A 26,559-nucleotide genomic window follows, 5' to 3' on the forward strand; every position below is an offset into this window, starting at 1 on the left:
CTATCTTTTCATTTTTGCACTGTCGGTTTTTTAGAGCTAGAAAACTTATGGTTGATAAAGGAAAAAGATCACAAGTACTGAAAGCTGGATGGGAATAGTCAGGAGGTAAATAAACAGATGACTCCCAGTACAGGATCAAATATAAAATCATATCTAATAATCTGTGTAGAAAACTAATCTCTAATAACTACATCATTGCAATAATTTTCATTGGCAGAAAATACATGTATATTTTTGACACATGTCATTCAAATTTATCCTTCAGTGTAGTACTTCAGAGTAGGTGATAGAGACAGGCTCTCTGATTTGAGTCTAGTTCTGCACCTACTGACTGGGAAAGTTTCTTAATTTCTCTCTTCCTCAGTCTCCTCCTCTGCAAAAGTGGGATAATAATACAGTATCTATCCCCAGGGTCATAGTCAGAATCACATGAATTATCATATATACAGGGCTAAATACTTAATAAAAGTTAGATACTACTATTAATAATAATCCTAAATTGAAACTTACTGCCAATTTGTCTATTTTTCCAATGATGAGAATAAATTCTTCAAAAAATAGGGAGGGAAGTGCATCTACTGGTGTAATGAAAAATAACATTTTATTCTTGAAACATGAAAAGGCTTATCTTACTCCCATTTGACCCAGTACTCCCACTCCTGGGAATATATCCAAAGAAACTAGGAACACCAATCAGAAAGGATATATGCACCCCTATGTTCATAGCAGCACAATGTACCATAGCTAAGATTTGGAAACAGCCTAGGTGCCCGTCAGCAGATGACTGGATCAGAAAACTGTGGTACATCTACACAATGGAATACTATGCTGCCATAAAAAAGAAGGAATTCTCATCATTTGCAGCAACCTGGATGGAATTGGAGAACATTATGCTAAGTGAAATAAGCCAGTCAATGAAAGAAAAATACCACATGATCTCACTCACTTATGGATAATAAAGAACATTATAAACTGATGAACAAAAAGATAGATACAGAGACAGTAAAGCATCAAACAGACTGTCAAATTACCGGGGGAAGGTTAGGGAGAGGTGGGGGAGATAAGAGATCAACCGAAGGACTTGTATGCATGCATATAAGCATAACCAATGGACGCAAAACTCTGGGGGGTGAGGGCATGTATGGGTGTGGGGTGGGGGGACAATGGTAAGATATGTACACATATAATACCTCAATAAAAACAAAAGGCTTATCTTGTGGGCATGGGTGAGTAGTTTCTATGTATAATAATATGCCTTTTACTGTGTTTTCATATTTCTAGTTTGTCCAAAGTACTTTCCAAACACTCTCAGATTGATCAGATGCAATATTTTTAAAAACAGTAGAAAGAAAATATTCTTTCTTTTCTATGTTGTTTATAAATAATTAGCCAGGTGAATAAATTTACTTAACAATTTTCATGAGGAGCCGAAAAAGCCAGGAACCAGATAAATTTGCCACCTAAATGGGTGGCTTGGGCATCTGCTTCCCTCACTCTAACCAGAGCCCTTTCCTATCCCAATCCCAGAGAATGTGTCCCCCAGGTTCATCACACCCCATTATCTGGTTAACACCTGTGCCTTACCCCTGGGACCCTCTCTCTCTCTCTCAGAAAATAAGCTAAATAGGGGGCTGGGGGGCATTCACTAGGGAAGCCTTGGAGCAGGGAGGATATGTGAGGCAGGTGGGTTTTTAGGTGCCTGTAACAGTGTGAGGGTGTCCCTCCACACACATGTAGAGAGAGGCCTCTCTTCTGTGGCTGCACTTGTCACACAGAACATGAGAGGAGGAGCTGGGGTCATGAATCCGATTTCCTGAGACTGTTCAAGCAAGTAGAAACAATCCATAAAGGTATAAATAAACCTCACTTTACTCAGGAAACATGCATTTATTGAGTGCTGGGCAAAAATCATATTTTAAACTTCTATAGTATGGGGACTCACAATATAAAAATATATCCTTTTCTAAAGTCTTTTGTAAAGATGCTATTAAGCTCATTTGTCTTTTGGTCAAATTTGTTTTCATAACTAATATTTGTTTAAAATAAGATAGACATGAAATAAGTAGCAAATTAGCTTCAGTACATAAATCACTGATATTAGTGCATTTATTTACTCAGAAAAAATAACCATCTCTCTCTTTAAAATAGCAATAGAATTTATTGCTATTATATCTAAAGGTCTTTAAAAAGCTTTTATATATAAGCATACATGAAATGTCATTATATACCTTTAAAATTACGTTAGCATTTATCTAATGATTATTTTATCCAGTTTTAGAACAACTTTAAATTTAATGCTAAAAATAAAACGTCAAAACAATAAACAAAACTCCAGAACCAAAGACTTAATTTTGCATTGATCCTGACTATTGTATTGAGGGGTGGGGGGTGCGGGGGGGAGGAGGAAATGTGAGTGCCCTTCTGCTGTGGCAAGGATATTTAGTTTTACAGTAAACAGAAGGTCATCCAATCACATGATTTTCAACACAGTTGAGCTCAAGATTTTCGTTGTTTAAAGAGACAAAACAATCAATGCTACACAAAATTAAGTCTACACAAATGAAAACCATACCATCTGCCCTTTTGTCCAAATTTCTATAAAACGGGTCATGTGAATCTAAAATCATGCTATAAAAATTTGGTTTTGGCCAAGTGAAGTTCTTTTGTGAAAGAAACTACCCTCCAGCCCTACTGAGCGCTAAATGCAAGCTATGTGTTTTGATACACCCTGCTGAATTCAGATAATGTTTTTATGGCATTTTGAAAAATTACTAAAGTTGAACTTTTTGCACAATTGTTGGAGTCCAAACTCAAATCCCATTCTCACTTTGAAATCAAACCTACTCTTTGCTTTCTTCTTCTCCTTATCACTGCCACACTGTTTGAGAACAAATGCAGCTTTCTTTGGATCTCTATGCATTCTAATTCATCGCCAACTTTTTACAAGCCTTCTCCACATATGCAAAGAGAGATCTGCAGCAAATCCACACAACAACAAAGAAAACCTTAACAAGAGTATTTTTACTTCCCATTAGTTGTTGATCATCAAGTAATCATAAAGTAGAAGATACATTTACAGTCCACGGAAAGGCTGCTTTGTTAAAAGCCTTCCAAACACATTAGAACTGACAGCAGCAAGATAAGAAATTTTCCATTCTTATTTATACAAACTCCCCAAGTTTCTGTAGAATTAATTACTTTTCACCTCTAGAGAAGAACAGGAGCATGCCTCCCACCACAAGGTGCATCTTGGCCCGTTCCAAGCAAGGATTCTGAGATATCAAGTAAAGTCAGAATAAGCTGATCACTTTCAAGGGCTGTCACCATCCACACTCAGTAAAACCTATGGCCGAAAACTGAAAGACTGTCGAGTTCTCACAGCCCCTGTCAGATTAGTCAAGGCTCTGCAAATGACCAAACCCAGCTTCCAAGATGCTCTTTGCAGTAACACTTAGAAAGAGTTGACTGCCAAGTAAGCCTATTAACAAATGAAATTCGCATGGACTAGAGTAACTAACAGTTGCTTAAATCAAAGCAGATCTTGACTTCCTTACCTTAATACTAGGAAGCATGGTAGCTTTTGTTTTTGTTTTTGTTTTTGTTTTTGATAAGGGGGGTACTGAAGTTTGTTCAACAGCGGCAGGCCCTGCTCAGCCCCCTATTCCACAGGGAATTAACCGTCACATTCCAGCCCTGTCATCAGAACAATGAAAGGTGAATGTTGTGCAAAACAGCTTGGGACCAATAACTGATGATGTCATCCCTCCCTTATATGGTTCATTATTGTGCAGATTTACTTTGGTCTGTGAAAAGGGGTGGAGCTGCCCAGGACTGGAAGGGAAGGCAAGCTCAGCTCTTAAGAAGCAAAGCAAGTGAACAGGAATTATGCTCTATACTGAGGCAAATGCACTGGGGAGAGGGCTGAAGTTGAGGAGGAATGAGATTAAAAAAAAAAAAAAAAAGATATGCATAAAATGTCAAATGGGCCTCACTCCTGATTTTTCAAACTAGCTAAACTCTACACAGTTGTATTCAGCACACGCTGGAATTTCAATAGGGAGCCCGCTCCTCATCTATGATTCAGCCCACAGGAAGGGATTCACGGTTCAACCAATGTGCTGGTTAATTTATGTGTTATCTAAATGAAAACACACACTGCGGGCTACAGAATGGCAAGTACCCTTTAATTGAAGAGTCACTGCGTCTTTAAAAAAATTTTTTTTTACCTAAATGTCTTTCCTAAAAGTGTGTGTCTTTTTGTTATGTATAATAAAGTAAATATTAATCTTTCATAATCCACATAAACAAAAAGCTTTATGGGGGTCCTTCTATTTTTTAGAGTAAGAGGTCTTAAGACCAAAAAATGAGAAAAACCACTGTGGTTCAACCCCAGCCGAGACTGGTACATTTCTTGCTTGGACCGCATAAGGTCCCATGACAAATAACTCCTGTGTACGGCCCTAGCTGGGCTGAGAGTTTTGTCCTTTAGAGCCCAGGAAGCTGATTTGTGCTGACCTGTTGCATTTGGACTCATTAGCTTGTTTTCCTCCACCACCACCCCCCATTTTCTTTCTTTTTTCTTATTTCTTTACTCTTTTTAATTTTCTTCTTGTGTTTTTTTTTACTATTTTCTTTTTCTTATTGTTCTCTCTTCTCATTTTTCTCTTTTTTTCTCACATTTAAAATTTTCTTTTTCTCAATTTTTCTTTTATTTGTTCTGTTGTCATTTTTAAATATTTTCTTTGCTCTTTTAATATTTTTTAGTTAGTACTGTTAGTATTGGTATGAGAAGGCTAAAAAGGGCTAATTCCAATGTAATCCTGATATTTGGGGGATAGTGATCTGAATCCATGCCAGCAAGCTCAGTGTACATTCTTGATAACCTATAATTAAGTCACTACCTTCTTCCCAGATACTGGTCTTGCAGAACCGGTTACAGAGGCCATGGGGCTGTGGACAGTGCACTGCCCCGGAGGGAGGGTTATTAACGCTGGCGCCAGGCCAGACCATCAGATAAGGCCTGGAGACCCCCAACACCTGGGGGCCTTCTTGCAAGGCCCGTGAAAAGGACTGGAAGCATAATCCATGTTTGCGGGACAAGGACCACAGGGAGATATAAGGAAGCGCCCCATGCATGTTCCTTCACTCAGATTTGGAAGGCTGTTCCCTGAGTCCGCCGGTGTATTAAACAGTGTCCCTCTTCTTCTTTAAGGCTGCGCTTGGTTTGTCTTTGGTCTTCTGCAACAGGTATAGTTAGTAGAGTTAGCATTGTTTATTAGTATTATTAGCATTGTTAGTACAGTTTGTATAGTTAGTATTGGTATAGTTAGTATAGTTAGCATTATTTATTAGTATTGTTTATTAGCATAGTTAGTATAAGTTACCCTAGCTAGTGTAGTCAGTATTTTTTGCTAGCATAGTTACTAAGCATAATTAGCACTAACAGTTAGTATTGTTAGTGTAGTTAGCAAGTCAAGGCCACAGACTGACACATTGTGGACCCACAATAAATCATTAATATATTTGTGCACAGTTTATTCATTTTGATGATGGTAGACACTTAACAATAATACAAATTTGTGGCCTAATTTTGACACAGACTAGAAACCCATGTTAGAAAAGAGAATGGCACCCAATGGACACGGACACTGGGGCGGTGGGGGCTTGTCCTGAGGTGGCGGGAGTGGTGGTGGTGGGGTCAATCGGGGGAAAAAGGAGACATGTAATACTTTAAACAATTGAAAAAAGAGAGAGAATGGTTTGGGATTGGGGATCAGGATTGATTATCAGTGGCATATTGCATACAAGCTGTTTCTGGTGCTTCAAGCTTGAGTTAGCGTCCCAGGCAGGCACTGGGTATGTTCAAAACCATATCAAATCAATATTTAAAGACAAATGATAATAGCAAGAGAAAATGTTTTATCACCTTTGAAAAATTCTTTAAAACAAATGCCATAAATGTCAGTCACAGATGTGGTTTTTTTTTTCTTTTATCCCTGCTTAATATCACTAAATAGTTACATTCAAAATTAACAAAGCCCTTCTATTAAGACCCTCTTAAAATAGCTGCGTTTAGCATAATTAGTTAAGATTCCTTAGATAACTGACATTACCTATTAGGAGCTTCTTGGAACCTGGAGAAGATGTTTAAATGGGTGATAGAACCTTCCTTAGAGTCACAATAACTAGAAATGTCCCAACTATTAGAAGGGCAGGGACCACATCTTTGTGTCTTTCTGTCTTTAGAAGGTATCTTCTATTCACTCTTCTTTTTCTTTTTTTAATTTCAGTCTTATTGAGGTATAATTGGCAAATAAAATTGTAAGGTACTTAAAGTATACACTGTAGGGATGGATATACATTGAGAAAGGACCCCCTGCCCCCATCTAGTTAAATAACACATCATCTCACCTTAAGTTCTACTCCCTTAATACATTTCAGTTATCCAATACAGTGTTATTAACTATAGTCACCATGGTTCGCATTAGATCCTCAGGCCTTATTCATCTTATGACTAAAAGTTTGTATTTTATTATTCTCTCTCTATTCCCCAACTCCTGGCAACAACTACTTTTCTAATTTCTGTTTCTATGAGTTTGACTTTTTGTTTTTGTAGATTCCACATAAAAGTGATACCATGCAGTATTTGTCTTTCTCTGTCTGGTTTTTCTCACTTAACATAATGCCCTCAAGATCCATCCATGCTGTCGCAAATGGCAACTTTCCTTCTTTCTCATGGCTGAATAATATTCCATTGTATACATACACCACATCTTTATTTATCCATTGATGGACACTTAGATTGTTTCCATATCTTGGCTATTATGAATAATGCTGCAACAGATATCTCTTTGATATCTTGATATCATTTCCTTTGGACATATTCCCAAAAATGGGATTACTGAATCATTTGGTAGTTCTATTTTTAATTTTTTGAGGAACCTCCATACTGTTTTCCATAGAGGCTGAACCAATTTACATTCCCACCAACAGTGCATCAGTGTTCCCTTTTCTCCACATTCCCGCCAACAGTTATTATTTCTTGTCTTTTTGACTGTAGCCAGTCTAACAGGTGGGAGGTGATATTGTGGTTTTGATTTACATTTCCCTGAAGATTGTTATATTCTATTCATGCATTCCTAATTGGCTGCCCACCAAGGAGCAGGCACTGTATTAGGCACTGGGGATAAGGTATGAATAAGACTGACAAGGTCCCCATCCTGGTGGAGTTTACATTCTAGTGATAGGAGCCCTTAGAAAAGGGAGCAAGAATGTTTTCAAAGGAGGTGTCCTTAAAGACTTTTTCTAAAGCAGTGACACTTGAAATTTACAAAGAATCAAAGCAATCAACCATGCAAAGAAAAGAAGAAGGGGGAGCAAGTACAAAGGCCCTGAAGTGGGAATACAGAAAGAAGGTCAGTGTAACCAGAGCATGAAGAGCAAAGGAAGAGAGATACAAGGTCCATTCAAATGACTGGCAGGGGTAGTTCGCTAACATTTGAAGTATCCTTATCAGAAGTATATAACCCAGAAGTAACTCTGACAAAATACAAGGACTAGAAGTTCTTCTAATTAGCATAACTAATGTTAAAAATCCTATTTTTATTGGTGAAATGAGTGATTAAAAACATATGGCACCTCCATTCTTGTAAAAATTAGATCTAATAACCTGGTAAGCCCAGCAGCCTGATATCCTTAGGAGTGTTGCTCTAGACCCAGGCCTCCATTTGGTTCTTTGTCCCCCAAAGTTAGCAGCACATTCTAATACCTGATTTAACCAGAAAATCAGCTGATCCTGAAGCTAGAATGTTGCTGCACCTGTCAGATTGAACCTTTCATGCTAGGAGCTTGTCAGCATGTCTAAAGGCTTGATCAAGTCTACAAGTACTGCTTAACTCATAACTGTATGTGTGGCAAAATTCAGGGAGACTTGCTTTCATCCTGACATACCATTTTTCATGAATTATCAACATCTTCCAATAAGAGATGACAATTGGAAAACAGCACATTGACTTGGCCCAATTTGCCACACCATGGTAAGGAACTGGATTTTTTTCTGAAGGATCTGATTACATGACTTAGAATGTACAGAACGTACTTGGGGACAGAAAGGACAAGAGTGGAAACAAGAGGTCTAAAGAAAGTTATCATAGTAGCCCAGGCAAGCAATGTTATGGTAGCTTGGATAAGACTTTATCTTGGACGAGGGCAGTGGCAATGGTTCTGGAGAAAAATGGACAAATTCCAGAGGTAATTTAAAAGCATAATCAATACAACTTACTGGTGGTTACATTTGGAAAGTTGAGAGAAAGATAAGAATTAAGGGTGATTGATGGTCTTTTGAGTAATTAGATAGAAATACCATTAACTGAGATAGGCACAATCGAGAGGAATAAATTTATAGGAAGTAACCAAGAGTTCTGCTTTGGACACATTAGTTTGAGAAACCCATTAAACATCTCAATAAGCTGGTCAAGTATGGACACTCATTCAATTACTATTTACTCAATGAACTAAATAAATATTTTAAAAGTATACATAATTTTCTATGAATGGCATACAACCAAATGGAGGCTATTCTCTCAAATTTTTTAGCTTATATTATCTGAAATGTGTACTCCAATGTTAATATTATGCACCTGGAAAGTATTATTGTGATAACAGGTCACAAGGCCAAGTCCTAAACCCACTGTTGGTGAGGTTCTTCTAAGACAATCATAGGGTGCTGGATCCAGAGTGTCCAGGCTCCCATCATCCTACGAGCTATCTAGGACATCATGACCTGAACAAGTGGCTCTTAAAATCAAGTCTTCTCACAATTGCTCCTTATTCAAATTGATCAGGAAAAGAGGAGATAAAAAGGACATGTTTCCTGAAGACTTCTGAGAAAGATCTTGTTTAGCATTTGGTGAGTGGGAAGTTTCTCAATGTGTGGGTGATCACTGATGTTGCCAATTCACTGTGCTTTAATCTCGGAAGACATTTTTTGCAGCAAAAATGGTTATGTTCCATAACTGTGCGAAGTGGATGCATTAGAGTGGTCTGGAATACACAAGCAAGGAGAGGAAAGGCATAGGATATGCTGGAACCACTGTACTTGGATTCCTTACTTGGGGCAGGAGAATGTTCTTCCAGGATCTCCCTGTAGGTTTGGTAATGGTGGATTAAGTCTGGGCAGTAGTTCTTCACACAATTATGCCTCCTTCCTTGGGAGTAATATAATCCAGGATTTCTCAACTGTTAAAAATTCCAGAAGTCAGGCAAATCTGTGAGCACTGGAAAACTGAGCAAATCAGAAAGTACTGGAGGGACGGATAGTGGGTGTAGACAAGTGGGCACAGTAAGAACACTTCAATAATTAGAATACAAGATTTGATGACATTGTAACAAATGACAAAGACTAGGTAGACCAAAGCATCCTAATCCATCTTCTAACAGCACAATGGATGTGGAGCAGTCACACTTCACCAATTTCCTTTACATTTCAGATCAGCCATGCACTTCCTTAAGCATTTAAAAATAAAATAAATAAAAGTAATTTTCAGTAAACTCATAGGATATTAGGAGTTGTGCAAAAAAATAAAAATAAAGAAAATCATTAAGGCATAGCATTTCTGAACTTCAGAGGAATAAGTGAAGATTAAGTAAAATTGACCTCTAGTTTGTTTGCAGTTAAAGCTCACATTTCAGCCCCTGAATATTATTTGAATAGTTTCTTGGCTAAGAATTCACATTCAAGAGCTGAATATGTTATGCATTGAGCATGAAAGACCCAAACTTTGATTAATCTTTTCTGTTCAAACTTTTCACCACCACAAGCATGAAGTACTTTCCAAACACAAGCATTCTTGGAAGAGAGTGTACACTCAGTCAAGGAGCCAGAAAGGAGCAACCTCCAAACACTGAAAACACCACCTCCCCAAGTCCAAGTCCTTCCCTGGAGTCCAGGATTTGTAATGCTAATCTGAGCACCTTCTTCCGTCCTGGAAATATCAGAGTAATGGAGTTATTCTCAATGGTGGTAAGAGACAACACATTTTTCCAGCAGTTTCCTGTCTTAACTCTTTCTTGGTGTTTGAATTTGTGCAAAACCATTTGCCTGGTATTTATTGTGATAAATGGCTGCCAATTTAGGGCATCATTCCCAAACTTTTTCATTTCAGAAGAATAATCTCACTTATTACTTTTGAATAGCTGATTTTGTCCATGATGCTGAAACAACCCATCAGCTCAATTAAAAACTTGATTCAACTAGTTTGGAATGTGGGAAACAAAAACTCCCAATCAGTTGTTGAAAATTTTCATTCTTAATCCAGTTGTTTTTGCAAACTGAATTCAGTTGTTTTCTATGGAACTTATACTAGTACATCTCACTAATGCTTCAATTAATTTTTTTAAAGATGTAGGAGACTTTTGATTTTGTATTTTTCTGACATACAGAGTGCCTGTCAGCATTGATCAACTGTCTGGCATTACAACTGCCTGGATCATAATTCGTAGTATCAGTGTATTGATATATCAGAAAGAATTTTAAAAAGTAATTTGTCAGTACAAGGCACTTGTTGATCACTGTATTTCATTTGGGTAGACACTGAGGCTGAAATTATTGACTTAAAATTTGCCTGTTGAAGTACCATTATTTCCAGATGATTCTGGCTTGTTATTTCCTAATGATTTTAATTGTTTCTTAAAACTTCCAATCTGCTCTAGTTCCCGGGGGCTCTCTGGTTAACAATAAAAATAAGCATGAATTTTTATTTGCATACATATGCTGTATCAACAACAATCAACTTTTTATCTAAAAAATATAAAGTAAATCTGCACTAGACTGACTAAAGAAGTGAATTTGTATCTGGACTCCACTTAACCCACAATAACTTCTGTGAAAAATACATGCATTAAAATAACCCCTCAATTTGGTACACTATTAGGTACAATTCTTTAGTCTAGCTTTAGTCCAAGTTGGGTTTAAACTTATATTCTTTTCAAGATATAAAATGTGTTGTGTCACTTCTTTTAAATTTATAAATTGTTTTAATATACAAGTTATAGAAATACTATATAAAATAGCAATATTTATGACCTCCACAAAGTTACCACAGTAGTTTTTCTTCAAAAGGATGCCTATAGTTATCACGTAATTTACTTCCCATAAAATTTTATGTGGCTAAAAATCATAATATTGCTTTTTTAATAGAAAGTCATCACTTTCCAGCTATATATTTTATAGTTATATTTTATTCTTCAAATATAATTTTTGTTACATAGAACTTATCAGTCCTTTGGAAACTTAAAAAGTCAATGCTAAATCTTCCCTTAGCGTAAACCACAATTGTCATATTGATGGTTCTCCTGAAATGGTAGAAACCACATAAGACCAGAGGGAAATGATGCTAACTAAAATATGGCCAGTTGTCCCCCATGTTTACAAATAAATTATCTGCACTATTCATAAAAATAACTATAATAATAGCCATTACTAAGGGCCTCAACTTTTTAAACTGAGATGGAACACCATATCTACTTTAAATTTCCATATCTACTATAATCTATTTCCAGAATTTCTATCAACTTTATTGATCTTCTATCCATATAACAACACTACAACATTTTACTTACCGTAACTTTTAAGTGAGTTTTGTTTCTGGTAGAAAACATATCTACTACTTTTCATTTTTAAAATTTGACTATTCATACTTTTTCATATTTGACTATGAAAACATATTCATATTTTTACATGAACTTTAGAATCACTTCATTTAGTTCCCATATTTAAAAAATGGTATTCTTATTAGGATCAAACTCATAGATTGATAGAGTGAGAGTTTATATTTAATATAACATTATTTTTATATTTAAAATAGGAAAACTTGATTTTTATTATCAATTCTATATAGTTTTATACCTTGACAACTCACTTTATTGAATTTTCTAATTGTTTGTAGTAGTTTTTTTCTGAGTCCACCTACAATCTAAATATAATATCAACTATGCCCAAATAATAAAATTCACTTTTTCAATACTTTGCATTTTTTCATAATGTCTTAGTTTGATAAAATATAAATTGTAATTTAGTGAAACTTACAGTCTTCTTCTTAGTGTATAATACACAGATTAGCAGAGGAAATGATCAATTTTAGGTATTATATACTATGCCTGTAAAAGGTTTTATATTCTTTAACTCATGAAAATAAACGACTCTACGAGATAGGTACTCAGTTATCCTTATACTATAGTCAAAGAAACCAAGAACCAGAGGGCTTAGATAACATGTCCAAGGTTACAGACCAGTAAGTGGCAGAGACAGAAATTGAATTCAGAGCTATCTGGCTTCAAATGAAATGCAGGAGACTGAGAAAACAATAGTCTCAGATTACAGATTTTGAGGGAGGTTCAGCACCGAGCAGCTAGAGTAACCTAAAGAAGGAGTTAACTGCAGTTGAAGAGGCTAGACTTAGCTCTGAAGATCACAAAACATTGTAAGCACACCACCAGTTCTCTGGGGTAAGCCACAAAACCACTTTATTTCTCCTTAGCACATACATGTGTGGATTATTTTACCAATATGTGCAGGGAACACAATGATTTTCATTTTTCTGTATCCCTTATAATTTATCTTATGGACTCCCATTCCACTTTGTCTTAGTTAATTCTGAGTAAGCTCAATCAAGTCGGGTTCCACTTAAAGAATCTTGAGTCAAGACAGAGTCCCTGAGTTAATTTTAGGGCTTCAGAACCCCAGTTCTGGAGTTGGAACTAAGTTCTGGAACCACCAGGAAGGTGGGTGAAAGGTCATCTAGTCATCATCTTTCCACACTGGCATCCTCTGAGAGGCACATGGTTGTCTCTGGTCTTAGCTGTCAATTTGCTCAAGTTGCTGATCCAAGTGGGTCACAGTTCTGTCCTCTTGTCCAGCCCTGTCTCACTATTCCCATGGCCTTTTAGGGATATGGGGAAAGTCTAAATACACTTTTAGTGTTGCAAGATACTGAACCTATGTCTAAACATATCAGACACTAATTTTTACTCTATTTCTCCTGAATTATAAGAGGGAGAACCCTTATAACAAGTTTTGCCATGCCCTTGGCTATGGATTGAACTGTGTCCTCCCAAATTCATATGTCAAAGACCTAACACCTCCCCCCCCCCCGCCCCAATGTGACTGTATTTGGTGGTATAGCTTTTTGAAGGTAGTAATGGTTAAATGAAGTCATAAAGGGAGAGTCCTAATCCAATAGGATTTGAGGCCTTATGGGAAGAGGCCTTATAAAATAGCTCTCCATGTACATGTATGGAGGAAAAGCTACATGAGGACACAGCAATAAGGTGGCCATCTGGAAGCCAGGAAGAGAGGCCATTCCACTTTTGGGTTTATATCTGAAGAAACACAAAACACTAATTTGAAAGGATATATGCACCCCTATGCTCATGGCAGCATTATTTACAGTAGCCAAGATATGGGAGCAACTCAAGTGCCATCAATAGACGAGTGGATAAAAAAGTTGTGGTACATACATAGAATGGAATATTACTCGGCTGTAAAAAAGAATAAAACCTTACCACTTGTGACAATATGAATGAACCTAAAGGGTATTATGCTAAATGAAATAAGTCAGAGAAAGAAAAACAAATACCATATGATTTTACTTATACGTGGAATCTAAAGAACAAAGTAAACCAACAAATAAAATAGAAATAGACTCATAGATACAGAGAACAGACTGATAGTTGTCAGAGGTGAGAGGTGTGGGGGGCTGGGTGAAAAAATAGTGAAGGAATTAAGAAGTGTGGATTGGTAGTTACAAAACAGTGATAGGGATGTAAAGTACAGCCTGGGGAATAATATTTTGATAAGTATGTACAGTGTTAATTGGGTACTTGAACTATCGGGGGATCATTTTGTATGTGATTATCTAACCACTTTGTTGTAGACCTGAGACTAACATAAGATAATATTGAATGTAAACTGTTACTGAAAAATAATTTTTTTTAATCAGAAAAAAATAAATAAAATGGGTTCAATCAGCCTGTGCTGAATTGTGGGTTTTTTTAGTCAGAGCTTGCTCTCTCCAGCCTAGCAGTCCCTACCACTCATGCAATGTGTGTTGAAAAGTTGGATCTGCTTCATTCGGTTAGGGCCTTGGCCCTGGAAGCATTAGAATTGAGACCTTTGTGAACTTTTGTGTATGACAGGTGTCAACATCTGGTCTAACTAGTGGTGACCAATATTTACAGAGTCATATGACAAAAAGAATGACAGTTATATGAATGAAACTTCATCTGTTTCTCTCTGATGACTCTTCAGTGAATCAAGTGCTTAGAGTTTCAGGAACTGTCTGACAATTTCCTGAAATCTTCCTGAAAGAGAACAACTCAATGATTGGTTCAGATGATAGAGAGACTGATAATGTGACCATCTCCCTCTACTGGGTTCTCACTTAAATCCCAAATACCATCCTCCATTCTCACTTCTCCTAGACTTTTCCAGAATAGGGGGCATCAAATAACAGGACCAAGGCTTTCTTAATATATTAAAATCTTAAACGGTAAAGTGTGTTTCTTGCCCATTGTCTCTCAAGCCTTCTTTTTCAATGTTGTTGTTTTTTTTTTCTTTCTTGTGGCCAGTTTTCTTTCATTATTATTCCACCTCTCTGTATAATATTAAAGTCCTTCCTGGTTCAGGTTCCGTTGTTGTTCTTAAAGTCCAAATACATTGAATCTAATTAACTCTCAAGTAGGTTAAGCCTAAGATCTAGAAAACATCTTCATCATCCTTAAGTACAATAAAAATGCAACCATAACTGACATTTAGATTTAAATATAATCTAATAGCCTCTGAAGTTGTGTAGGCAGCAGGTAGCATCACTACATGATGCTGAATCATCAAATATGACTTAACTGGATATTGTGGTATATTTTTGAAAGTTTAAGGAAAGTAAAATGCATCTGAGAAGTATTTTCCATAACAGTAAAAGTAAATTAATTCATATTATAACCTTTGATTAATCAAAACATTTTGTTGATCAGATAATCTGTTTTCCTAGGCATAGCTGTTAAAGTTCTATTACTAAGACGCTGAAGAGTCTTAGATGAAAGGCTGCTAACTCAATGACCTTGAGAATGAGGTCACTATGAAGCTTGGGGGAAAGATCACATCTACCTCAGACCCAGATTTTTGTACAGGTGGGATCTAGTGAAAGGAACCTCAAGCCATATTGTTCATGGGCTTATTCCTATTTAATCCATTGAGTGCCTAGTTAAGGATGAGTGACATGCTCCTAGTTATAGTGCTGATAGTAGATTTATTAATATCCTGGGTCTTTTAGGAGGATCAACTCTCCTTTAACTCCAAACATCCAACCCTAGGAATCTGTGCCTGGTCCCTTTAAGTAAGATGTAACATCACTTTTTTTACATTACTCCCTCCTACCCCATCCCCCAATACAAACACCCAAGCTGTGTGATAGGGGTAATGACACCAACTCAGCCTCCTTCATCACAATTACATTTTCCAGGAGGAAGTGTACATTGCAAGGGTAAGAGCAATTGAAAGGTATAGTTTGATCCTAGTGTTCTTTCAGAAAAATCAACTGTAAAATATTCTTTCTGTGATCGAGTCTCTGAATTCTAACCCCTCTCCTTTCTTAAAAACTTTATTCCCAGCCATTTTTGTTTTATCAGTAGGATACTGGGAGTGAAAGGAATTTTAGAGACAGGACAGGCAGGTTTAGGGAAAAGGGGGGTCCATGGAGACAAATGCATATGTGAAGGGCAGAGATAGCTCCAAGAGGCCAGAATGCTTATCTTACTTTCACAGAGGATAGAGGAATGTTGCAAGATGAAGGGAGAGAAAGAGGGGGCCACCACGGTGGGCTTTGGACTTCGAAACTAATACTCTGCAGAAAAATGGTCAATTAGGTAAACACAGGGGACATACATAAAGGAAGGGTCCAATTAGAAAGGGTCATGTTCAGACAAAGAAGCTACCAGCATACTATATAAACTGGAGACAAAGCGACTCAGAAAAGATTTAGATTTAGACTTTTTTCCCATTTTAGAGAGAGAGAGAGAGAGAGCAGGCTTTTCCTCTTTGGGGACCCCTCCCCAAGCAGAGTTTGTATATGCTTCCAATAAACTTCCACAGTTTTACTAAAGAAGCCTTTTAGTCCATGAATTTATTCTTCAAACTCTGTAGGACAAGAACCCGCAAGGAAAGTCGGCTCGCCGAACTCCACGAACAATAGTAGGTGGCATATCTCATGACTATGTCTGTGATTTTGAGTCCTGAACAGAATGGTTGTGCAGTCTAAGAAGTCACTAACTTTCCAAGACATCTTTTCTTCTGACGTGCATTAAGGAAACGAGGTGTTCATTTTAAACAGAACATAAGAATTTAGAAGCAGAAATTTTATTTATTTATTTATTTATTTATTTATTTATTTATTTATTTATTTTTTACTGTGAGAAGCTCAGTTCAAACATTGATTCTTTCAATTAACTGTTGGCAGTGACCTTGGTGGAAGGAATGTAACCTGTCTGCTTTCCTTTCTACTGTACAAGGATTAAGCAAGGTGTGTATGTGTCCAGCATATTGGGGAGGTCAACAAAATAGCTAACTCTGCTACTAAACGCCATCTAGCAGAGCACTAACACAGAGAGAAGCTCAGTTGTTTTCTGCTGATATGCTCTGCCTATTGGTTACTTTCTGCTTGATAAGACGTGATCATTTACACATCAGCAGCAATCTCTTTCTACAGAGTGATTTATTGCGATCCTCCAAGCTACTAGTGAGAAAAATCAATTTATTGTCATATTTTAGAGATAAGTCATCTAAATCCAAGAAACTTCAGGAAATTATGCCCAGGAAACAGATGTGAATCTTTTTCTATAAAGCGAGCCAAGGATATTTCCCAAGATCTCAGGCAACTAGAGCCAGTTTGCAAACACATGCTCTGTCTGACTGGTCATTCCCCTACACAGGCAAAGATAATAGTTCAGCCTGTCCCATGGGACACCAGGCAAATACCCAATTCCCTGCCCACTGACCTAAACAATACCAAAATGGGGCTCGGAAGCTTCCCCTCCATTCAAGCTCCTGCTCCTGCATTCTCTGCTTCCCAAGTTCAGAAATTTCTCTTGAGATGCTGACTTGTACTTAAAACACACACACACACACACACACACACACACACACACACACACACACATTATACTTGGAAGGCTTACTGCAATATTATATGATGATGTAATTATTTATGCAGTTTCAGCTGAGTCTATAGAATCCAAAAGCTTTAAAATCTATATCTACAGTTATAGATTTAGACAGCACTCTCTAATAGCATTTACACACACAAACACACATACATTCCCCTCAAATATTTAAGTTCAAGACCAATTTTTTGATGTAACTGTGCTCTCTCTATTCTGACATTCTTGAAGTAGTGCTAGTGAAGCTTAAGATTAAAATCACAAGTCTTGCAGTTCAGACAAGGAATAAAGTATAAGCTCTAAAGGTACTTTCATGCATCCGGATTATGCCTTTAAAGATCAAGTTGGCTTAAAATATGGACCAAACAGAATATAACATTTAGAGAGAGCTTTTCTTTACCCAATCTTAATTAATTCAATAAAGGATATTTTCATCTTTATTATTAACAATGCCAGTTAAACCATTGCAGTTTTTCGTGCTATTTTCTCCTTTTAATTTGGGAATATGACTATTGATAAAAATAAATATGCAGCAAATGATGGTAATAAATTATGATTACAGTCTGTTGACTTAGAATAAAGGAAGCCCAGAAAAATATGTTGTTCATTTTAGGCACTTAATTTGTGGAATTTTTATTCAAGATGAATTAAACAACTCCTGAAAAGTGACAAGTAGTTTCTGCTTCTATAGTTTTTACACTTGCATGGTCCAGGTCAGTGGCCATAACAAGGAGGTACGTGGAGGGGGCTTTATGTAGCCTAACCATAACCATCACCAGCCTTGCATCAAAACTACCCCAAGTAGAATACAGCTGAAGTAGAACACTGCATCCTAGTCATACTTGGCTCCTAAACAAGTCCCCAGGCTGCTTCTCCAACAGATGCTATCTCAAAGCTTCTCCTATCTCGACTGTCTAGAGCAGGCGTCCTCAAACTATGGCCCGCGGGCCACATGCGGGTGTTTTTGCCGTTTTGTTTTTTTACTTCAAAATAAGATATGTGCAGTGTGCATAGGAATTTGTTCATAGTTTTTTTTTTTTAAACTATAGTCCGGCCCTCCAACGATCTGAGGGACAGTGAACTGGCCCCCTGTTTAAAAAATTTGAGGACCCCTGGTCTAGAGACACCCCTGGTCCTAATATCGCTGTGTTTATATCTTCACAATATCCACCACTCTGCCTTTTAAAGATGTTGTGTCATAGTTTGGACATAAGAGCATGGAGGTGGGGAGCCACACACACACACAAAGAAAACATAAAACAAGCCATTTTGCACAAAAGACTCATTTGCATAAAAGTGCTAGACCAGTGACCTGCTTTCATGGGCCTTAATTTCTCCACCTGCAGAATGAGGGACTTGAAATGGCTGATCTCAGAGATGCTTTGCAATGCTCAGAGCCTCAGATTCCTGGGTTCATCAGATATCTGAATCTGGATTGCTTATCAACACCTGCTACTGATCTTGTATGCCTGGGTTCTTTTTTGTTACCTTTAACCGTTTTTCTGGACGTGAGAACCCCTTACAGAGCAATATAATTCTAGAGAATGGAGCCCAGATGCTACCTTCCATAGAGTCCCCTGGCTCTGGCCCCTCCCCCATCATCCCACCACCACCAAATGCAAAGCTGTCTGGGGCGGAGAAAGACGGCGGAGTCACATGCCCCGTGTGAGAAGGGGAGAAGAGGGGTGATTATAAGAAGCAAACTACTTGGGCTTATCTCAAGTCTCACTTCCTTCCTTTACTCATGCTCACAGAAGAAACAAAGTTAAATGTTTTGAAGGAAAATTCTTGGCTCTGGTTCTCTCTCTCTCTCTCTCTCTCTCACACACACACACACACACACACACACACACACACACACACACACAGGACTTTTGCAGAGAAGGGAAAGGCAGTGCAAAACAAAGAAGCAAACAAAGGACTTGGAACAGTCTAGGCAGGGACTCCAGCTGGTGCTGAGAAACGCTGTTTCTTTATTAGCTGCAGCTCCGCTTCCCCTGCAGGTGTCAGGGCGACGGCCACGTGGCGCCCCAGCAGAGGCTGCCAGAGCACCTGGGCCCCCAGGAACTAGGCGCCAGGCCCCGTCTGAGGTCTTTGTAGGGAGGACCTTCCTTGCCATGTGGCCCATGGGAAAGCCAGCCGTGGGGTCAGGAAACTGCCAGCCCCCTTAAGTAGAACTAATTATGACCGCTTACTTCAAAAAGAGGATTTAACTCAAAGCAGATTTAGCAGGGCAGTTTCCAAAGGGCAGTAAGAATCCCAAGCTTCATTGCCCCTGAACGCCACAGACCAGTCACGGTGGACGCCTCAGACCACAGAGAAATTCAGAGATGCCAACTTAAGTTACCAGCGTCCTAGCGGGTGTTTCATTTAACAAAACAAAGGGTGTCAGGGTGTGCCCACAGTGACATACACACTGGTGGGCAGTCAGGGGACTGATGCGGGGGGGCGAGGGTAGTAAAAAATATACAACAGTAAAGTATAACCTGTTGAGTCAAAAAAATACTATTTCAAAACCTTAAAGTGGTTTGATATTTAGGTGAAAGTCAAAGCTGTTTAGTGAATTCTTATCTAAAACATGAAAATTTGGTGACATATCCCAGTTGTGCTGATCAAAGTACAAAAAGCATCTTAAGATCATTTTTAAAAAATTTACTTTGATTTTAAAAACCTTCTACATAGCAATTTGCTCAAAAGATTAGTTTGTTGTAGTTGTCTTAGTAAAATTACCTCCAAAAAAAGGGGGGGGGGGTTGTAATTGTTTATCTAGAGTTAGTTGAGCAACATGAAATTAGTAGATAAACACATCTGGGATAGGCTTATTGTACAACTGATATAAAAGTACTGTTGGAACTAGAAAGCTCTCCACCCCCTGTTATCATTCCAATTGCTCTCACAGAACATAGAAATTAGGAAAACAAAATGGAAAGCAAAAGAAATCGCCTGGTTAAGTACAGTCTCTCCATCCACACACTTCACTTAAACCAACAACTCTAAGTGAACTGGTGCCACTTCAGGCATTGAACTGGGGTGTGACCGTTTAGAAAAGACATATTGGTTCTGAATGAAACAATTTACAAAGTGATCAGGAGATATTTAATCCACACAGGTGTTCTTTTAAATTATTTGATTTCAGAGCTTTAAAAAAATCAATATCAAACAAGTTGGTACTCTTTTACTTGACCACATTCTGCCACAGGATATGTAACCAGGGTCTTGATAGATCCTCCCTTCCCCCAACTGATGGACAGAGTATGATGTAAACTCCACCTGCAGCCGGACATTCCTGAACACTTTATATGGACTGTACATTGAACCACCAATCAGCACCTGCCAAATACCCTAAGCCCCCGATTCCTAAGTCCCTAGGTGCCTAATCATGTGCCTTACATGAAACCACCAATCAGCGTGTGCTGAGTGCCCTAAGCCCCGTCCCCTCCTTTCCTCCCCTCAAAAGGCGTGTTCACCCCGGCACTCTCTCTCTCTCTCTCCCTTTTCCCCTCTGGAAGGAGGCCCGGCAGGGTGATCTCCAATAAAGCCTGTATCCTGATATCCCATGGTCTCCGGCCCTCTGTTTCATCTTACAGGTCTGTTGTAGATATATGTAATTTATACTCTCATTAGGACCTTGTTTGCAATACTTATGCTTCAGGTTGGAAAGTTCACAGAGATTGAGGAGGTGGAGTTTATTCTCACTGTTTGGTTGCCAAAATGTCAAATCAGACAATCTATTTGCTCAAACAGGAAGCTGATACACCTGAGTGTACAGAAGCGGAAAACAGGCTTAAAGAAACCATCAACTGAGGATATTGCACAGCCATTGTTCTCTTTTCCATTTTTGGTTTTTGGAACAGGCCAAGTCTAATAATAAGTAAACCATTACCAATACTTTTTTTAAAAAGCTAACACAAACCTGCTCTGTTTCATGTTTTATTTCCTCTCTTATTGTGAAAGTTTTTTTCTGGTAAGTAAACTAATCTGGGGAGACCAGATCTCTTTTTGGTAACTAAGTAGATAATAAAGCTGGGATTGGTAAAGCTGTTCCTAAGTGGCTCTCAATTTGCAAGTCCTATACACAGAAGCAGACACCCTCAGTAACTCAAATCATCAGGATTCAAGTCATTGTATTCAAAGCTTGTGAAATTCACAGACTTAACTACTCAGCTATGGGAAGGAAGGAAAAGAAGAAAATACGCTAAGAAGAAGATGCCAAAATAAAACCGGGTAGCATACAGTTTGTCAATCTGGAGTTGTCTTCAAAGGTGGCAATCCCTGAGAAAAACGACCTACAAGGGTAGATAAGCAAGGCTTGCCCTAGCCCAGTGGTCGGCAAACTCATTAGTCAACAGAGCCAAATATCAACAGTACAACCATTGAAATTTCTTTTGAGAGCCAAATTTTTTAAACTTAAACTTCTTCTAACGCCACTTCTTCAAAATAGACTCGCCCAGGCCGTGGTATTTTGTGGAAGAGCCACACTCAAGGGGCCAAAAGCCGCATGTGGCTCGCGAGCCGCAGTTTGCCGACCACGGCCCTAGCCAGTTTGGCTCAGTGGATAGAGCATCGGCCTGCAGACTGAAAGGTCCTGGGTTCAATTGCAGTCAAGGGCACATGCCTGGGTTGCGGGCTCAATCTCTGGTAGGGGGTGTGCAGGAGGCAGCCGATCAATGGTTGTCTCTCATCATTAATGTTTCTATCTTTCTTTCCCTCACCCTTCCTCTCTGACAACAATAAAAATATATTTAAAACAAATACATTTAGATAAGCAAGGCTCAACACACTGAGTTATTGTTTTGTTTTGATTTTTTTACATTGTCTTAAGAGTTTTCAACCCTTGGAAAGAAAAGCAGGTAGTTCTAGTCATTAAGTAATTTATATATAACCATATATTAAGATTTTCTATACTGGTATTAAGAATGAATAGGGCCCTAGCCAGTTTTGCTCAATGGATAGAGCATCAGCCTGTGGACTGAAGGGTCCCTGGTTCGATTCACAGTCAAGGGCACATGCCTGGGTTGCAGGCTCAATTCCCAGTAGGGGGCGTGCTGGAGGCAGCCAATTGATGATTCTCTCTCATCATTGATGTTTCTATCTCTCTCTCCCTCTCCCTTCCTCTCTGAAATCAATTAAAAAATATTTTTAAAAAAAGAATGAATAGGTTTCATTTTAAATTAAATTTTAAAAGTTGCCTTCCTGAATAAATGGATTTCAGTCCCAAAGAGAGCAAGTAGATTATTTCAAATAGAAGGCAATTAGTAGAGAGGCTTTTTTCAAATGTAGGTGCTTCACTGATCAAGTTCAAATATAAACTTCCCAAGTTGGTTTATAGTATTTGGCTTTCAACATCCTAGTGGGGATGTGGAGTCCTACTTCAAGGCACCCTCAAACATGTTCACATGAATAGTTCCAGGTAAAAGTCTGTCTCACTCTCTAGGGCCAGAAACCATTCAGAAATCGGAAGGAGCTTGGGCACCTGTCTGTGGTGTCACTGGAACAAAGACTGGGCCCTGCCAGAAGTGACAGGGAGGAGGGCTGCGGGCACCCCGCAGTGACTGGTGACGCGTGTGCTCCTTACCTCTCCCGCTCCTGCTCCAGCAGGTTGGTGAAGTCGTCGCTCTTGTTCATGTAGTCAGTGTGCTTGTGCTTCTCGTTCTCTAACTCGTACACCGTGCGCCTGTGGCACTTCTCCGCCAGCAGCAGTTGCTCTAACATGCGCCGGTAGGTTTCTTTCTGTTTTTCCTCAAGTCTGTCCAGCTGAGTAAGCAAACATGGGAAAGGGCTTAATATTATACTTTATTTGTATATGATTCTAAATAATTTGTTTACATTGGCCTAGTAATTTATTACCTGAAGGGGAGAACATTTCCCCCATTCCTTCACTTTCTCTGGGCCACTTGGCTTTATAAACTAGTCAATAGTAAGACTGCAGTAACGTCCGGCCTTCGGGCCCTTCTACTGTGAACACATGTATGGCTCCTAAACTTTCAGGAGAACAAACTCTTTCACTGTTTTCATGAGATGGTACAAAACCCTCTGGTCAGAAAGAAAGAGGATAATATCCCTCCTGATCGCAGAAAAAATAAGAGCTCAGCATGTACATGTACCAAACTTCTCCCCTCAAAGGTGATTATCAGCATCACAATCTTTTTTTAAGGTTTGCAGTTAAATGCATTTCTAGGAAAAGTATAAAAAGACCTATGGTCCTTTTTCCAAGAGATGATAAATACAGGGAGGCTTTCAGAACCTGTAGAGAGCACGTCTCTCAGACTAAAAGAGGTCTTATCAAATATTATTACAGGGCTTTGTGCCTATTTCTCTGGCCAGGCTATACGATCTTAAGGGGTCATCCCTTCACCATCTTTTTAATTCCTAGCTCCCAGCACAGTGCCTAGAACAAAGTAAGGGTTCAGTAAATGTTTGCTAAATTGGATCAAATCTTATAACATTGATAATTCCCAATCCTGCTCTTCTCTTCAAATTCTAGTCCAGGGTTTCCCAAACTCAGGACTACTGACATTTTAGGCCAAATATTTATTTATTTTGGGGGGTTGTCCTGTGCATTGGAGGATGATTAGCAGCACGCCTGGCCTCTGCCCCCAACTTGTCGTAGTATCACCACGAGTTGTGACATAACTATTCCCAGACATTGCCAAATATACCCCAGTGGGGAAAATTGCTAACCCTCCTCCAGTGGAGAGCCACAGCTCCAGATATGTTGAAGCTGACATATTTAAAATGCATTCTCAATCCCACAACCAACTCCCTAAAACCCAAGAGGGTAGCTCCACGGGGCAACAGCATCAGAGCTGCTCCTGCTGGGCTTTCCATGTTTGCCTTTCATCGTAAGAAGGATCCAAGGCTCCCTCTACAGTTGCATATTTTTACTGTAAATGGACCATTTCTGGGGCCCAAAATAAAGGAGATACTGCCCCCATAATACTCAGTGCCTTCTGCCTAGATCTCCTAAAAGCAAGTGGCCAGACAGACTGGTGAAGAAGCCCAGGTTAACTGGAGGCTGATAATATCTGAGATCACCAGGGGTTGGCAAATTGTACCTTTACTGGTTCTGGGAAATTTCTGTCATCTTAACGGGATAGTCTATAGAAGAGATTTTCTCATAGCTTCATATTACAACACATTCTCCCCAAGGACTCTCCCATTCTTTTACAAATGCGATTTTCGCCATATTTTCTAGAATTTGTCAAGCATTGCTGAAACGTCCTCCTCCTCATCATCATCCTTCTCCTCCTCATCATCAGAAATGTATAAGGAGCGACTCCTTCCCCTTTTTCCTTTATGATAAAGTAGGACTCTCCATGCTTTTGAAAGTATTGGAAAGAGCAGCCTCTGTCCACTTCTTCACACCCTCCCCCACTCCTCACTAAGGAAGGAGGGGTGACTTATTTGAAGGTTGTATTTGGGATTAGGAACTGGAAAGGAGCAGCTCAACCTTCTCATTTCTTATTCTTTACTCTGCCTGCCACAAGATGATATATGTGTTCTGTAGGCCCAACTCTCTCTCAAGTGGTTTCTCCAAAGTCTAGGAAGGAAAGCATAGAAAGCCTGCTGAGGTCATTTATTTATTGATGTCAATAATAAAGCTAAATATTTGAAGTCATCTGTCAGACTTTTGCAGTTGTTCCTCAATCCACTCAAGGAACTTTGGAGGGGCAGATGGGAGCTTTATTAATTTGATAGTTGAACGAGATATCCAGACAGACGTTTTAAGGTCCATCTAGAGGAAAAACAACACATAGTGATATTAAGTGTTCTGGGGCAGCCTGGACAGGAGGTGGGCCTTAGCCTTAATGTGTTCTATCCATGTGGATCTTTGGAGCAGCTACAGTCCTGGGGCGAGGACACTGGAGTTGCTCAGCTTGTCCCCAGCACTGATTACCTAATCAGTGAGTGCTATTGAGTAACCCAGCTGTGCCTAATTTGGTATGGATATTTGAGTGAGCAGCAATTTTTTGGCTTGAGGTGTTGTCGCATGGCTTCTAGGAACTCTTAAGAGCTCATGGTCCCAGGAGGTTAATGGAACAGTGATGTATTGGGATTTTTGCCTCATGAAGTTGGAAGTAGGACTCCTGCCCCTGGATAATATGAACTTGATTGTTAAGCATGAAAGCTTCAGAGACCAAAAATCTGTAGATAGTGGAAGATAAATATTTCCTCTTCTAGCATTCTATTTCTCTCACAAACAGGACCTCACCATTTTGGCAGTATTGGGAAACCTAGCTTCCGTCCTTTTCTCTACCTCCTCACTCACTCCTCCCCAAGGAAGAATAACTCTTTAGTTTTTTGAGTTGAGGAGAGAAAGGAACCAAGATTCATGCCCAGCTTAGCCAGTTCCAAAAGGACAACCCACGGGGTGGGTGGTTTTCTAGTCTGCTCTTCTGTCCATAAGGTAGGAGCGTTTGGGTTAGGTCTATTTTCCGAAGGTGAGTCAGCAACTCCTTTCTTTGTGTACTGTCCACAAAGCTCGTGCACTGGAGGCAGTGGTTCTGGGTAAGTGTGTGTGCTCTGCAGACTTACCTCTCCTTTGAGGGGTCATTCCAAGCTGTAACTTGGGAGAAAAGAATTAGGAAGCTCAAATGACACCATTTATCCAAGCTGAGTTCTCCAATCCAGGTGATTATAACAATAACATAAAACTAATATTTTGACCTCTATATGTCATTTACTCCTCAAATCCCTCCAAGTTTTGGAACTAATTAAGTGTGTAAGCAATTATCACCCTCAGATCCAAGAAAATACCGATGTTATATTTGTTGAGTACCTAGCTTGTACCAGACATGATGTTAAGAGCTTTACAGGCATTGCTTCCTTTAATCCTCACAACAATTGTATTCTATGTGCACTGTTGTTTCTCCCACCCAACAGAGCAGGACATTGAGGCTTAAGGAGCTGAAGTGACATGACCAAGGCCACAGGCAGCTAGTAACCATGGATCTCAAACAGGAAAGTGGAGCCAGCCTGTTGACTGCATCCTATCATCTCTTAGCATGTTAGGAAAAGATGAGAACAGAGCTTCAGTTTATCCTTGTTGCAGAAAATAGAAAATTATAAGACCATCAATCTGTTGTGAATACTGTCTAAAGCAGATCTTGTCTGAGATCTGTCACACTGGCCTGTGCAAAGACTCGACTAAGTTAAAAGCTAAATTATAATACATTGCTTCAGACTTTAAATTTCTGTGTTCTTTTTCATTTATGATACTTATTTCACATATATGAATTTTTTACATGAATTCTGAAGAGTCAATATGGCTAGATCCATCAACTGGTTCCCTAATTCAGCATCAAACTTCTACTACAATGTGACAGTATGTTTAACATGTAGTATCATGGG

General features: G+C 38.9%; 1 protein-coding gene across 1 annotated transcript in view; it reads right to left on the minus strand.

Annotated features, from left to right (window-relative positions):
- FILIP1 (filamin A interacting protein 1) overlaps nucleotides 1-26,559 on the minus strand; it is a 177,857-nt gene that overhangs the window by 33,480 nt on the left and 117,818 nt on the right. The window contains exon 4 of the mRNA XM_008142123.3: nucleotides 22,784-22,962. Coding sequence (XP_008140345.2) covers nucleotides 22,784-22,962 — 179 coding nt within the window. The remainder of the gene's footprint in view (nucleotides 1-22,783; nucleotides 22,963-26,559) is intronic.

The sequence above is a fragment of the Eptesicus fuscus genome, chromosome 10 (genome assembly GCF_027574615.1).
Source record: "Eptesicus fuscus isolate TK198812 chromosome 10, DD_ASM_mEF_20220401, whole genome shotgun sequence".
In the NCBI taxonomy this organism is placed as follows: domain Eukaryota; kingdom Metazoa; phylum Chordata; class Mammalia; order Chiroptera; family Vespertilionidae; genus Eptesicus; species Eptesicus fuscus.